General features: G+C 41.6%; 1 protein-coding gene across 4 annotated transcripts in view; it reads left to right on the top strand.

The window, feature by feature from the left end:
* Ntn4 (netrin 4) overlaps positions 1–16,742 on the top strand; it is a 118,363-nt gene that overhangs the window by 32,030 nt on the left and 69,591 nt on the right. For all 4 annotated transcript variants that reach the window (XM_045153308.1, XM_045153307.1, XM_004650190.2 and 1 more), the window contains exon 3: positions 15,892–16,170. In XM_045153308.1, the coding sequence (XP_045009243.1) occupies positions 15,892–16,170 (279 nt within the window). The remainder of the gene's footprint in view (positions 1–15,891; positions 16,171–16,742) is intronic.

The following is a 16,742-nucleotide window of genomic DNA, read 5'->3' as shown; positions in this document are numbered from 1 at the left end:
CCCATTCTCTCTCTCTCCCTCTATCTGTGTTTCTCTCTGTGTCTGTCGCTCTCAAATAAATAAATAAATAAATTTTTTTTAAAAAAAGGACAAGCCTCAGACTGGGACAAATTGGTAAATAGTATGTCTGAATATATACTTATATAACTGACCTGTATTCCATGTAAACTCTCAAAAGTATTCTGAAAAAAAAATTAAACATGTTGTGTGTCCATCCCAACTGTGAGATTTTGCATCTTTTTTTCTTTCAAACTGCATCTGCCATTGTTAATTACATTTTCACTTCTAAAGGCTTCTACGATAATGATTTTTTGTTATTTTTATTAAATTACTCACTGATCCTTCCTTATATTTTTCTGGCTATTCTTTTAACCATAGTGGTCTCCAGAGTTTGGCCTGTAGTTTTTTCCCCCCAAATATTATTTATCTATTTTGAGATGGGAGGGGGCAGATAGAAAGAATGGGCACACCAGGGTATTGAGCCATTGCAAACAAACTCCAGACGCTTGCGCCCCCTTGTGCATCTGACTGACATGGATGCTGGGGAATGGAACCCGGGTCCTTAGGCTTCACAGGCAAATACCTTAACCGCTAAGCCATCCCTCCAGCCCCGGCCTGTAGCTTTTCATTTTTGTTCTGACATTCATTTCTTTACCTCGTCCACATGACTCTTTCCTGCCCCCTCTCTTGCCCCCTCCACTCCTCCCACCACGTGTCTTCTCTCTGCTGCATTAATTTCCCAAAATAGAAACTCTTGTTTGTTCTTCATGCCCCACAACCAGCTCAGTACTTCAAGGATTCTATAGCCAAACAAAGTCAGCTGTGTTTAAACGATAATAGCTCTGAGCTTGGACACCAACAACTTGGGTTCAAATATGACCTCTGCCAACTTACTAGCTAGATGACCTTGAGCCAGGTAACATTTTCTCAGTATGTGTATATAGAAAAACTAAGAGCAAATAGTAGCACAGCATACGTTTACTGTAAGGATGATGTGAGATGAATAAGGATGAAAATTGGGGCTAGAGAGATTGCTCAGTGGTTAAGGTGCTTGCCTGCAAAGTCTAAGGACCCAGGTTCAATTCCCCAGTACCCATGTAAAAAGCCAGATGCACAAAGGGGCACATGCATCTGGAGTTCATTTGCAGTGGCTAGAGGCTTTCTCTCTCCCACCCCCACTTGCAAATAAATAATTAAATTTAAAAACAACAATGGGGCTGGAGAGATGGCTTAGCGGTTAAGTGCTTGCCTGTGAAGCCTAAGAACCCGGGTTCAAGGCTCAACTCCCCAGGACCCACGTTAGCCAGATGCACAAGGGGGCACATGTGTCTGGAGTTCATTTGCAGTGGCTGGAGGCCCTGGCATTCCCATTCTCTCTGTGTCTCTCTCTCTGCCTCTTTCTCACTCTGTATGTTGCTCTCAAATAAATAAATAAAAATAAACAAAAATAAAATAAAATAAAAACAACAATGAAAGCATTTGTGAACTGGAGTCATAACAATCACGACTGTGAGTTTGCATGAAATAGGCATCTGCTGGGCTGGAGAGATGACTTAGCAGTTAAGTGCTTGCCTGTGAAGCCTAAGGACCCCGGTTCGAGGCTCGGTTCCCCAGGTCCCACGTTAGCCAGATGCACAAGGGGGCGCACGCATCTGGAGTTCGTTTGCAGAGGCTGCAAGCCCTGGCGCACCCATTCTCCCTCTCCCTCTATCTGTCTTTCTCTCTGTGTCTGTCGCTCTCAAATAAATAAATAAATAAAATTTTTTTAAAAAAATAGGCATCTGCTACGTGTGTTAAGCATTGCCTCTCCCCTGGTGGGCAAGCAGATAAGGGCCCCCTCATTTGCGGAGATCATAGTCTAGGGAGGAGTAGGAGCTATTAAGCAGATGTAAAAAAAGACAGGGCAAACTGTAAGTCAGGAAGGAATACTAGGTGCTTGAAATAGCACACAGGGGATCATCTAAGACAGGCTGTGGTGAAGAGGAACAGCTAAGAAAACTTCCTGAATAATGTGACCTGGGGGGAAGACGCCCATGAGGTAGGTATGAGTTGGCCGAGTCATAGGTAGGAAGTGGGTGGTAATGACAGAGAGGTATGGAAAGCGTCCTAGGGGAGGAACCGCATGGGCATTGGCTGGGAAGGAGCAAGTTCACAGAGCTTTCTAGGAACAGAGTGAGGTTCAGAAGGGAGAGAAAGGCAGTAAAACAAGGAGGCCATACACGTAACTTCCAGGCAAACAGAAGATAATGGTGATAATGATGGTTCAAGTTGTGGGCCTAGCGCACTGTAAAGGAAGCAGAGGTGATCAGCACTGGGGGTGTTTCCCAAGCAGACAGACAGCCAGCATCTGGGATGCCTGTCAGGTAATCCAGCCTCTCATGTGCTCATCAGTTGAGTTTTGTCCAGAAGAAAGCAAGAGCAGAGCAGAAGGTAGCCACATACAGGCCAGGTTCCAGTCAGTTTTATTTATTATGAGTAGTAATGTTTCAAAGACCTGCATAATAAGAGAAGGGAAATGACATCAGAATAGAAGAGAGACTACTGGGAAGAAGAAGGGAATCACTGGAGGGGAAAGAAGAGGGTGGTGGGAGGGGCTGTTGTCAATAAAAAGTTTGAAAAGGTCTAGAGAGATGGTTCAGTGATTAAAGGCACCTGATTGCAAAGTCTGATGGGCCAGGGTTTGGTTCCCCAATACCTACATAAAGCCAGATGTACAAAGTGGTACACACATCTGGAGTTCTTTTACAGTGGCAGGAAGCCCTGACACTTCATTCATTTTCATGTATTTCATTTCATTTTCATTCATTCATGTATTCATTCTCTGTGTGTGTCTCAAATAAATAAAAATCTTATTAAAAATTTTAAATGCAAATAAGTAAAAGTTAAAAACAAATAGTGGTATTTCAAGACAACTCCACATCTGCTACCTTTATAAAGATGATTCAGCAGTTCTTCACATACCAAGTAAGCATAGACATCTCTGCTTTCCCCAAGGCTACCATTTACCCCATCTACTGTTACAGTAAGAAATGGAATAAATCATCTGTGCTACGTTTTTTAATACCATACTTTATTTTTATTTGTTTATTTAAGAGAGATAGAGAGAGAGAGAGAGAAAAAGGAGAATCAGCATGCCAGGGCCTATAGCCACTGCAAATGAACTCCAGACAAATGTACCACCTTGTGCATCTGGCTTACATGGGTCCTGGGGAATCGAACCAAGCTCCTTTGGCTTTGCAGGCAAGCGCCTTAATCGCTAAGCCATCTCTCTAGTCCCTAATACCATACTTTAAATTTTACTTAGGCTAGGAATGGCCAACTGCAAAAGTACAAGTGGAAAAAAAATTCTCAAATGGAAGGCTGAAATATTGAGTTCTGATCTTAACCGACATCAACTTGTTAGTTGACCTTGGCAAGTCACTCTAAGCCTCAGTTTCCTCTCGTGGATTGGATTCCTAAGGGCTGTTGTGACACTCGAGTCCTTTGATTCCAGTGCTAAGGGCAAAGGGAACACTAGGATTCTATATATCTCAAGGAATTTTGTAAATGAAGTTTTAGCCCCGATCTTTATTTTTGGTCTTGTGCTGCTTCTTATTGTCCCTCACAGTCCGGTCATTCTCCTTCCCTTTGAAGATATTTAAGAAGTGGCCTTTTCGTCACTCTAGAACTGTAAATATGCCCTTGAAACAGGCAAAGAGGCTTTTGTGTACTTACAACTTGGAGGTTATTATCGTACAAGTAAGTCACTTGAGGGCACAGCATTCCTCAGCCTGCTCCATTGAGAGCTTTATTAGGTTAGATTGTCCCAGCCTGGAAGATAAGACGCTCCCACTTTCAAAGGTGGGCTGGCTATCTGATGAAACAAGGTGCCGAGTGTTCCAGGAGTGTAAGCTGCCCCCAAGACAGACGCACTTCTCCAGACAAGTAGGTGGTTCACTTAAAGTGGTGCAGTCAAGGACAAATGTTCTAAAATTAAACCAACCACCTGCTGGGGTGCAGATGCCCATGTGACATTTATGCCATCTCCTCCTCATCCAGCCTTCCCTTTCCATGAAACCAGAACTCCCACTCCGCGACACTTAAAACAGCATGAAAGTCCACGTGCTTTCCATGGGGAAACTCAGTCATGAAAGCAGAATCCAGTTTCAGAGAATACTGGGGCACCTGGCTTCACCCCACAGGATGTGTGCTCTTCTCATGTGTGATTCTGAGTCCAACTCCTCAATGTCAGTAATGGCCGCACTTGGCTTTAGGAGTGAATTGAAGTGTGGCCTTCCTGTTGAAGTAAGGTAGCAATACAGACAAGTGTATGTGCTCCATAGATTTTACAAAAATAAAAGAAATATGAGCCAGGCATGGTGGCACATGCCTTTAATCCCAGCACTCTGGAGACAGAGGTAGGAGGATCACAGAGAGTTCAAGGCCACCCTAAAATTACATAGTGAATTCCAGGGCAGCCTGGGCAGAGCAAGAGCCTACCTCGAAAAGCCAAATTATGGAGAGATGGCTTAGTGGTTAAGGTGCTTGCTTGCAATACCTAACAACCTGGGTTCACTTCCGTAAGACCCACATAAATCCAGATGAACAAAATAGTGCATGCATCTAGAATTCATTTGCAGTGGCTTGAGGCCCAAGCACACCCATTCTCCCTCCTTCTCTCTCTCTCTCTCTCTCTCTCTCTCTCTCTCTCTCCTTGCAAAAAAAAATTTAAAAATATGAGATATTTAAATTTTTAGGTAGCTTGATAAATAGGAGAAATGAATGTGTACACACACACACTTACAGGTAGGCATGTTTTAAACCTAACATTAATCAGAACAGCTGCTGATATGGAGTAATAAAATCCAATGGAATCAACCAGATACTAGTAAACAACTACATAAAAGACATGATGCTATAACATACTTGGAAATATTTCTCAGTATTCTTGCTAGTCTAACAAGACTTATATGGAGTAGGAAAGAAGTGTCATTATTTTCTTACATACAGTTTTTACTATGGAGGTAATTTAAGATAATTTCTCTTTTCACTAGGTCATATTAGACAAAAGTTCCAGGGAATCCTCCCTAAATGTTTTTAGTAAGTTTTATAGTCAGTATGAATTTATTGCTGAAAATATGACATTCAATAAGTATTCATTTCTTTCTATAAAATAAAATTTTATTTCTCACATATAAGACTAGCATACAACCAAAATTTTTTATAAAATGAGTTTACTAAGAGGTAACATATTTGTAATATTTTCTCTTATAAATAAGGTGTTCGTTATAAGAAAATATGCTTTCATTCACTATAAGAAAACTAAAATAAACCTGTAGTAGCAATATATTGTATTAACTCATTCAATAAGTATTATTGAGAATTTATCATATATATCAGATGTTGGAGATATATAAATGTATCAAAATGTTACATAAACAAAAAATTTAAAGTAAAAGATTATAATGCATAAATTATTTTAACTGTAATGAGATATTACCAATAAAAATAATACAACCTCCGACAGCATGGAAGTACTAAATAAGCTCATAAAATCTCGATGCATATATTTAAAATTTTATACTTCTTAGTATAATCTATGTAATAAGAAAACGTACCTGATTTTCATGTCTTTTTATCTGAACTATACTATAGTTTTATTATAAAACCTCCAGCTGAATATGGTGGCACACACCTATAATCTTAGCCCTTGGGAAGCCAAAATAAAAAAAAAAATTGTCAATTCAGAATTCTATACCCTGCAAAAGTATCTTTCAAAACTGAAAATGGAAAAGGGACCTTTTCAGACATCATAGAAAAGCCTTTCCCATCCCATCCCCAAAAGTCTATATCAAGCAAACTTGCATTTATAGGGAAGGTTAAAGGAAGCTCTTCAGATAAGGAAAATAATGCCTGATTAATATCTGGATCTATATAAAGGAGTACATATCATAAAAAGGGAAATACAAATAAACATATATAAAATGCTTTTTGTTATTTTTAAAATTTCATTGAAGAATATTGTCTTTTTGAATAAGTGTCAACAGTTGGTATTTTTTTAAATTTCATTGAATAATATTGTCTTTTTGCATAAAAGTGTCAACAGTGCATTGTAGGGTTATAATGTGCACGGAACCAAAATGCATAGCAAGAGAGACTCTCCCGTGAAGCTGCCCACAAGAGGAGCAGTGTGCTCCAGTGATGCAGCTTCCCTGAACCCTCCCTTAGGCTGAGGTGGGCTCTGGTGATGCAGCTGCCTCTGAGTAGAATCAGCCATGGGGAGTTTGTCAACTAGGATCGGATGAGACTTCTCCTCATGTGACTGGGTTTGAGTCATCTATTATTCCTATAAGCAACCCCTCACCCTGCTCTGTAAGTAACCCCAATAAACTCACTGGTTCACCAAAATAATTTTTTAAAAAGTGTATAGCAAGAGTAGCATAAAAGTTAGGGCTAGGGATTGGAAGTATAATGTTGTAATTTTCTTATGCTATACGTGAGCTGACATATGTGGCCTCAAGGTAAGCCGTGATGGGTAATAGCTCCGTGGGAGAGTGCTTGTCTAGAATGCATAAAGCCTAGGTATGGAAGTGAAAAAGGTTGCATACTATAAATCCAAAAGTAGTCATTATTTTAAAAAAAGAGAATTCAATAAACAAAAAACAAGAAAGTAGATGAATATCTAGAGTTCTTAATCCAAAAGAAGCCACAACAATAGAGAGAGAGAGAGAGAATGTCATATTATGTAACAGCACCAGAATAGATTATTTTCAGTCATATCTATAATCACTTGAAATGTAAAAGGTACAAGTACTCCTATTAAAGGCATGGATTATTAGATTGGATAAAGTGTTTTGGGGGACTGAGGAGATTGCGCAGTGGTTAAAAGTACGTGCTTTGCTTGCAAAGCCTGCCAGCCAAGGTGTGGTTCCCTAGTACCCAGGTAAAGGCAGATGCACAAAGTGGCACACATTTTTAAAAAGTAAATGTTTTTTTAATCAACATATTTATCTAAAGAAACTTCCTTTAAATATAACGATAATAACTAAGTTAAAAGAATAGTCTAAGATATGCCAATACTTCAAAAGAAAGTGCTTGACCAGCTTATAATCAGACAAAGTATACTTCAGATCAATGAATTTTTATCAAGGATAAAGAGATACAGTTAATTCTGATCAATACATTGTGAGAAGGTAACAGTCTTGAAACCAATAACAGTTTGGGAAATACATGAAACAAAAGCTGCAAGGAATAGATAAGTAGATCACTATAGTTGGAAAGTTCACTACCTTTCCAGGGGCACAATGAGTATTTATCAAGATGCAACACATACTGAGCAAGTTAACTATGTGCTATGTTACATATCAATGAATATAAAAGGTTACCACACAGTATGTTCTTTGATGACAGTGGAATTAAATTAGAAATCAATACCAGCATGGTATCTGGGAGGTCCCCAAACATTTGGAAATTAATATGCTTTTGAATAACCCATAGGTCAAAGAAGGAATCAAAGGGAACTTTTTGAACTGCATGAGAATGAAGATGGAGCATGGTAAAATGTGTAGGACGTGACTGAAGACGCACTTGAGGGGAAAGAAAAGTCTCAAATCAGTGATCTGAGCTCCTACCTTGAGAAAGTACTGTAAAAAGAGCAAAGTGAACCCAAAGTAAGCAGAAGAAAGTAAATAATAAACATAAGGATAGGAACCAATGAGGTGGAAAAACAATGGGTACCACAGTTGAAACCAAAAGCCTCTTCTCTGAGCACGTGAAGACGTCTAGAGTTTCAAACGCCACTAGAGAACAAATGGAGTTCATTCCTGAAGCTGCCACGTTTGTTAAACAAGAACATGAGAGCACGAATTATGGGAAAGATCTAATATTTGTATTTATTTGGGTGTTTGCTCAGACTACTTTATCCTGTTCCTTAAGAATGTGAAAAATCTGGGGTGGAGAGATGGCTTAGCGGTTAAGCGCTTGCCAGTGAAGCCTAAGGACCCCGGTTCGAGGCTTGATTCCCCAGAACCCATGTTAGCCAGATGCACAAGGGGGCGCACGCGTCTGGAGTTCATTTGCAAAGGCTGGAGGCCCTGGAGTGCCCATTCTCTCTCTCTCTCTCTCTCTCTCTCTCCATATATATATATATATATATATATATACATACATATATACGTATATATGTATATATAATATATACGTATATATGTATGTATATATATATGCCTCTTTCTGTCACTCTCAAATAAATAAATAAAAATAAACAAAAAAAGAATGAAGAATGTGAAAAATCTTGTGTACTGCTGAAGAGAAGGAACACATGAAGACATGAAGCAATGTTCCATGTTTCACATAGGTGTTAATAAATATATGTGTGTTCCCATGGTTCTCAAGAGTCCAGAATTTATGGTTAAAGCATCTTGTTTCCTTGGTGCTTCTAAATGCTGATCCTTGTTGGCTTCGTACTCGTTTAAAAATCGAATGTGAGGCCTAATTCATTCATTTGTTTATCCAAAGGTAGTTATGAAATGCTACGATGTGCCAGAGACTGAGGGACACGCTGGGGGACACAGCTGTTAACCAAACAAGTTCCCTGCCCTCTGGACACGGAAGCTAATGAAAGATACAGACAAATAAATAGGCACTAACAATAGATCCTTGTACAAGTGCTGTCATGGAAACAAGTTCCAAGGGCGTCCACAGGATGGATAATCAACTTGGGCCTAAAATATTCCCCGAGCTGGCAACTAAAAAGAACTTTGTGATGTGATAACTAAGTTTGGTGAGGTATACTTTTCCAGCCCTCTCCTCTTTTCTCTTTGTTGTGTAAAACCCAGGACCTTACACATGCTGAGCGTACGCTGTGCCACTTAGCTACACCTGTAACCCCATGTTTCTTTTTTTTGGTTTTTCAAGGTAGGATCTCACTCTGGGCCAGGCTGACCTGGAATTAACTCTGTAGTCTCAGGGTGGCCTTGAACTCATGGCGATCCTCCTACCTCTACCTCCCGAGTGCTAGGATTAAAGGCGTGAGCCACCACGCCCGGCTCCCATGTTTCTTATAGATTAGTCTATTATGATCCAACACAGACAATAAAGTGTTAGACAAAGAATACTATGTAAGACATGAGTTTGATTTTGGAGCTCTTTCAGCAATGCATATCCGATATGTATATTTTATTCCATCTTCACTCTGTTTAAATTCCTATCTCAGCACAAATAACACAGACTGTTTTTGTTTTTGTTTTTTTTACTAATTCTCAATATTCTGTGGATTTTTTTTTTGAGTGTGAAGATTCCAGAAAAGAAAAACAAAACAGGTGGTTTGACCCATTCAGGACCTTTTAAATATTTTTTCTTTAACCTAGAGCATAAGAATTGCCAGAAGCTGGGCTGGGGAAATAAAGTCAGCGAAGTACTTGCCTGGCAAGCGTGAGGGCCTGAGCTCAATCCCCAGCATCTACATTAAAAAATGCCAGGCATGGGCTGGAGACAAGGCTTAGCAGTTAAAGCGCTTGCCCGTGAAGCCTAAGGACCCAGGTTCCATTTCTCAGTTCCTATGTAAGCCACATGCACAAGGTGGTGCATTTGTCTAGAGCTCTTTTGCAGTGGCTTGAGGCCCTGGCACACCCATATTCATTTCTCCCTCTCTCTCTCTCTCATAAATAAATAAGATAAAATATATTTTTAATGCCAGGCATAGTTGCAGTGTGCTCCCGTAATCCAAGCTCTGGGGCAGTAAGGACGGGAGGATCCCTTGCTGTCTTGTCCAGCCAGCCCCTCTAGCCTAATTGATGAGTTTCAGGCAAATGATTGATCTTGTCTCAAAAAAAGATGAATAGGTTTCCTAAAGACACCTGAGTTTGGCCTCTGGCCTGTTCACACACAGACAACACCCCCCCACACACACACATACATACAACACCCCCCCCACACACACACGCACGCACATGTACAACACTCCTCCCCCACACACATCTTTTTATTTAGTTTTTTATTTTTATTTATTTATTTGAGAGATACAGAGAGAGAAAGAGGAAGAGAGAGAGAGAATGGGTGCGCCAGGGCCTCCAGCCACAGCAAACGAACTCCAGATGTCTGCGCCCCCTTGTGCATCTGGCTAACGTGGGTCCTGGGGAATCGAGCCTCGAACCGGTGTCCTTTGGCTTCACAGGCAAGAGCTTAACTGCTAAGCCCTCTCTCCAGCCCCCCACACACATCTTTAAAACAGCAATGGCAGGGCTGGAGAGTTGGCTTAGCAGTTAAGGTGCTTGCCTGCAAAGCCTAAGAACACATATTCAAATCTCCAGGTCCCGTGTAGTCAGATGCACAGTGATGAGAGTGTGCAATGTCACATATGTGCACAAGGGAGTGCAACATGTCTGGAATTTGCTCACAGTGGCTGAAAGGCCCTGGCATATTCTCTCTCTCTCTCTCTCTCTCTCTCTCTCTCTCTCTCTCTCTCTTCTTCCTTTTCTCTTTCTCTGTCTCTCTCAAAAAAAATTATTTTTTTCAAAAAGCAATGGAAGGAACAAAAAAAGCAATGGCATAACTTGAGCTGAGAATCCACATCCTCAGATGACATGTAAGGGACCCCAGCCTCAAAGAAGTCAGACAACACCCAAGAAAGGTGAAAATTCCAAAACCTACATATAAAAAGGTCCAGGATTCAGTCAGAAGGTCAGATAGCTGCCAGATACAATTGGAAGATGTCTTCCTGGTAACTCCGTATTATTTTTGTATTCATTTATTTGCAAGGAGAAAGACAGAGAGAAAGGGAGAGCATGCCAGGGCCTCCTGCCACTGAAAGCAAACTCCAGATATGTATGCCACATTGTGCATCTGGCTTTACAGGGGTGCTGGGGAATCAGACCCAGGCCAGCTGGTTGTGCAAACAAGTACCTTTTAATGGCTGATGCATCTCCCCAGCCCCACATTACTTTCTGAGACAGTCTCTCACTGAGCCTGGAGCTCACCAGTTCTACTAGACTAGTTAGCCAACAAGTCTCGGGGATCCACCCGTCTTGACCTCCCCAGTAGTGGGGTTGCAGATGCTGTCCATGGGGACAGAGGAGCCCAGCTTGGGTCCTCACAAGTGCAGCAAGCGCTGAGCCATCTCCCCTGCCTCTGGTTTCACTTTTAGAAGTTTGTCTTTAGGAAACTACCATATAAGACCACATTTTAGCTACAAAGTTGTTCATTGCATTTGGTTCCACTAAGAAATTGGAAACAACCTCATTTCTAACAATAGCAGCCTAGCTAAATAAATTATGTCATATCCATACAGTGGAATTCTAAGCAGGCTTTCAAATTATGTAGTCATGTTTCTCACTGTTTCCTGTTGATCAGAATCACCTGGAGGGCTTGTTGAACCACCAATGACTCAGCCAGGCCTGAGGAGTTTCTGTTTTACTTGACCTAGGGATAGGCCCCAAGAATTTGCAAGTCTAATAAATTCCCTAGGGATGTTATTGATCTGGGGACCACATTCTGAAAATTCCTGATGTTGAGGTATATTTACTGACTTGTAAGAATACAAATTATACAAAACTATTCACACTCGGGCTGGAGAGATGGCTCAGAGGTTAAAGGTGTTTTTATTTTCCCCTTTTAACTTTATTTTGATTTATTTATTTGAGAGAGAGAAGGAGAGAGAGAATGGGCACACCAGGGCCTCCAGCCACTGCAAATGAACTCCAGACGCATGTGACCCCTTGGGCATCCGGCTTACGTGGGTCCTGGAGAGTCGAACTGAGATCCGTTGGCTTTGCAGGCAAACGCCTTAAGCACTACGCCATCTCTCCAGCCCCTAAAGGTGCTTTCTTGCAAAGCCTGATGTCCTGGGTTCAATTCCCCAGTACCCATATAAGGCCAGATACACAAAGAGGCAAATGCTTTTGGAGTTTGTTTTCAGTGGCAAGAGGCCCTGGCAAGCCCCAGCTCCACGCCCCCTCTCTGTTTGCAAATAAATAAATAAAATATGTAAGAATGTTCACATTATGTCTTTCATGTGTATGGGTGATACACAGAAGTTTAGATGGAAATATACTAAATTCATATTGCTGGTGGTCTTTGCGGTAAATCACAGTGGAGGTACTTACTGTCTTGTACATTTTGAATGATAGATTATTGCATAATGAGCAGAATGTTAACCACTAAAATGCAATAAAATTATTTAATTTAGAGAGAAAGAATCACAAGTTCCTGGGCAATAGCATTAACAGGCCAGAAGTATCCAAGTATGCTTGGTCCTTATTGGAAAAGCTAGATCCCTGCCTTTTCACGCACACCTCGTGGGGAGGGAGAATTCAGAAGCAATTGCAGACAGAGGATCAATGATGGGTGCAGAGACACCACCTGCTCCTCGCGGGGACCAAACCCAAAAGAGGCTCTTGGGTTATGGGAGGGCTCTACATTTCCTCTCACTTCACTTCAGCAATGCCACAAAGGCTTCTTCTGGGGACATTTGAAGAAAACCTGGGTGGGTCCCAAAGGGCCACCTGCCAGGAGTTTGCAGCATCTGGATTGGCGAGCTCTTTGTTTCCTGATGCAGGCTAGATCCCCTTCCCAGGGTATCAGATGAAGGCGTCTCCTTTCTGGAAAGAAAGATTTCGCGGCTTGAATTCCCATTCCCTTTTGTGTCCGTGGCTCTCTGCTGTCTCCTTTCCAGCATGTAGCCGCAGGGGTCATGATGTCCCTTCCCTGCTGATAGGAGCCTGCCAACTGTGGTGTCATGCACACCCAGCACAGAGCCGCCATTCAGCCTCCACAGGCGGGGCTCAGGAAGCAAAGTGGTCTGTATATTTCCCCAAACCTTGACAGATCTTCTTCTCGCTATGGTTTTGTTCGCTGTCGGGGTAAGAGGGGAATAGGGTGGGAAGGAGAAGAGTCAGGGTGAATGTCAAGGGTAAATATGTGACCGGAACCCAGAGAGCAACAGCTGCCACCAGGGTTCAGGAAAAGGAAGGGCGGGCAGACAACACAGAGACATGTACCAGCAGCGACTTTCGGGCGGGACATTTACTGGCCAGAGCTAGCTTGTTCTTCTCTGTGCCCTTACATCCTGTGGTAGCCACATCGTTTATTCTATTTGGGGTAAAGTTACCTTATGAACATCTAACAGAAATGCTAGTCTGGAATCCCATGTTGAAAATTAGTCTCATTTAAAGCCCCCATCCCCACCATGGGTTCAGTGAGTTTTGAAAAAAAAATTTAATGTTTCGAGCCGGGCGTGGTGGCGCATGCCTTTAATCCTAGCACTTGGGAGGCAGAGGTAGGAGGATCGCCATGAGTTCAAGGCCACCCTGAGACTACAGAGTTAATTCCAGGTCAGCCTGGACCAGAGTGAGACCCTACCTCGAAAAACCAAAAAAAAAAAAAAAAAAAAATTTAATGTTTCGAAATATGAAACTATTTACAATGGGTCTCCAATATGCAACATAGTAAGTATTTGCTGGAAAAATTTAACTCCCTAATATATTGCTTTCCACTATTTCACAAGTGGATAAATTAGCCATAATATTTCAAGGGCAATGTTTTCTAAATTTGACAAGTTCTAAATTAGCTAGAAATGTATGCATTGGTTAATAATTCTGTTATTTATTACTCTTTTTGTAATACAAGTCATTATCTCTCACTTCAAAATTCAGTATGTGAACCTACATAAGATCCTATGTAAGGAAGTTACTTGGAATTCTTGCCCATGACATAAGTGGAAAGAGTGATTTTGTAGCAAGTTATTCACCAAAAATTTATTAAAGACCTATGAAGTGCCAGGCACTGTTCTGTAATTTAGTAACAATCCCCGTGAAGTGTACTGGGAAGACAGTAGACCAATAAACAAGTGCAAATACATTGTCAAGTGGTGACAACAATTAAGTTGGTGATAACTATTAAATACATACATACATACATACATATATATATATATATATATATGTATATTCTTTTTATGAGATTGTTTAAGATTTGATTTTGTCTTTTTTAAAACCTGCACAATACATACACTACTGTGATATTGTTTCATATTATAATCTACTCTGGAATTCCTGTTTTATATTCCTTGATTTCCATGGCAGTGACTTCCTCTTCCACCAGTCCTGCCTCCCTCAAGTCACGGGTGCATATCATATTTGGAAGTTAACTGCTCCAGAGCCCTGTAGAACCCTGCAGAAAGACTCACACACATGCCTAAGGGTTTCTTAGTAGTCAAAGTCTCTCCCTCTAACTTCCTTCTCAGAACTAAAGATTTTTTTTTAGTTGAAAAAGTGGAAAATATATATAGAGAATGGTACACTATTATTATATAGTGGAAAATATAGAGAGAGAATGGGCCTCTAGCTACTGCAAACAAACTCCAGATGCATGTGTCACCTTGTGCATCATGCTTACATGGGTACTAGGGAACCAAGCCTTGAACTGGGGTCCTCAGGCTTCACAGGCAAGCGCTCAAGTGCTAAGCCATCTCTCCAGCCCTCAGAACTAAAGTTTTAAGTTGTTTTTAGGGTATGTCTGTATCCTACACAAGAACAGTGGCATAATTTATCTTACTTTGCATTTAACCACTCATGCTGTTAGCCAATGTGATCAGCTCTTCTCTCTACACTTTGATTTAAATGATTAAAAGATACTTCCATTCTCAAGGGACGTATATTTACTGCCAGTGCAGATATCCCAAAAATGCACCAGTGTGGAAAGCAGTTCCAGAAAAGGAAAACCAATAGATATTTGTACAATTAATAACTGATTCATCTTTGAAAGAGTCAAATGTTGGGCTGGAGAGATGGCTTAGCGGTTAAGCGCTTGCCTGTGAAGCCTGAGGACCCTGGTTCGAGGCTCGATTCCCTAGGACCCATGTTAGCCAGATGCACAGGGGGGCGCATGCGTCTGGAGTTCGTTTGCAGTGGCTGGAAGCCCTGCCGCACCTATTCTCTCTCCATATATGCCTCTTTCTCTCTCTGTCTGTCACTCTCAAATAAATAAATAAAAATTTTAAAAGTCACAAAAGTATAAATGTGATGCATTAAAAAAAAGAGTCAAATGTCATTTCGAAGTATAAGTTCCTGGATCTTGACTTTACAATTGCTTCCGAGCTGATCTTCCTGTCCATATTTTTGACAGTTTCTTTATTTAGGTGCTGAGGATGAACCCCAGGGCCTCCTGCATACTAGGTACATGCTCTGCCTCTGAGCTATGGCCACAGCCCTCATTTTTTACCTTTCATAATCCTTTGTGCTCCCAGAAGTGACCGTATCTTTTCAGAAGATAGGATGACTCAGAACAAGTCACTTGTCCATCTACACCCTCCCAATGGCTCCCACTATAGTGAAAGTGACTCTGCCACAATCTTAAAGGGCTCTCTACATGTCTGCCTGGCACCTAATTTCTGTTTTCTCTAGCCACCCTTCCCTTATTACTGGTTGACAGTTACACTGACTGTATTTGTTTTGACGCAAAATCTCTCTATATTGACCCAGTCTGGTTTTGATCTCCTAGGCTCAGGTGATCTTGCCTCAGCCTACCAGAGTGAGTAGCTGAGATGAAAGATATTTGCCGCCAGGCCTGGCTTCTTCTTCATGAAACAAGTCAAGCTTGACTCAGCAGTGGGCCCCTTGAACTGCTCCTGCTCAGCAAGTTCTCCCCCCTTTCACCCTCAACCCCACCCCCAGATCTTTGTGTGGCTGCCTTTGACTCAAGAGCCAAGTCTTCACTGGGTTCTGCATTTGCACCCTGTACCCAAGCCGGCAGCATATCTGTTGCTTAGGGCAGCTGTTCCCCAGGTATGACCAAAGTTGAAAAATCCTCTTGTTATCTTATCGCTCCCAGATAACAAAAGTTATAAATCAAACTGGGGCCATACCAAGCCAACAATGTACAGTCTTAGAAACACGTGGAATCTTCTTCTCTTTACAGGTTATTTTTAGAGCCTTGTCACCACCATACGATGCAGAAAACCCCTACAGTGCCAAAGTTCAGGAGCAGCTGAAGATCACCAACCTCCGGGTGCAGCTGCTGAAACGACAGTCTTGTCCCTGCCACAGAAATGACCTGAATGCGAAGCCTCAACATTTTACCCACTATGCGATCTATGATTTCATTGTCAAGGGCAGCTGTTTCTGCAATGGCCATGCCGATCAATGTGTACCTGTCGATGGCTTCAAACCTGTCAAGGCCTCAGGAGCATTCCATGTGGTAGGTAAAAGAAATTGCCTTCAAGCTTTGGGACTCGCAGTCTTAAGGTCTCTGAGAGTGGCTCTGTGTCTAACATCTCTGCTTCTCATTTCTCCTTCTACCACTCCGACTCCATACCTGTCCTACAAAGCACCTATTAACTTGGTTTCGATTCTTCAATTTTAGAGTTATAGTCAAGTATGATAACTAGATGCCTTGGAAAATATCCATGCCAGTTTTGAGAGCCATGATCTCCAGATAGAAAGTGTAAGGTGAGCAGCGGGAGGAAGTGAGCAGAATCATGTTAGTAGCATTCTCAAACGAAAGCCACCTGCGGTGGTGAATGGAGACCATTGTTGAGATTTTGAAGTAGGAAAAACAAGAACCCCAGTTGATTGCTAGTATCTGCTATCCAGCTGGTAGAATGAATAATGATGCTCTCTGAAGAGCAGCCTGTCCACGCCTTCACCCCAAGGCAGAGGGAATTTCTCTTTCTTCAGTAGCGCGCGCATCTCCTTATGCTTTCCTGAGAACTTTGCCTGCCTCCCACTGAGACCAGAAGCTTGCTGAAGACAGAGATGGGTGGTCTTCCC

The sequence above is a fragment of the Jaculus jaculus genome, chromosome 6 (assembly GCF_020740685.1).
Source record: "Jaculus jaculus isolate mJacJac1 chromosome 6, mJacJac1.mat.Y.cur, whole genome shotgun sequence".
NCBI classification, from domain to species: Eukaryota; Metazoa; Chordata; class Mammalia; order Rodentia; family Dipodidae; genus Jaculus; species Jaculus jaculus.
Note: the sequence above shows the minus strand (reverse complement) of the source record. Positions and strands in the feature narration are given on the sequence as shown.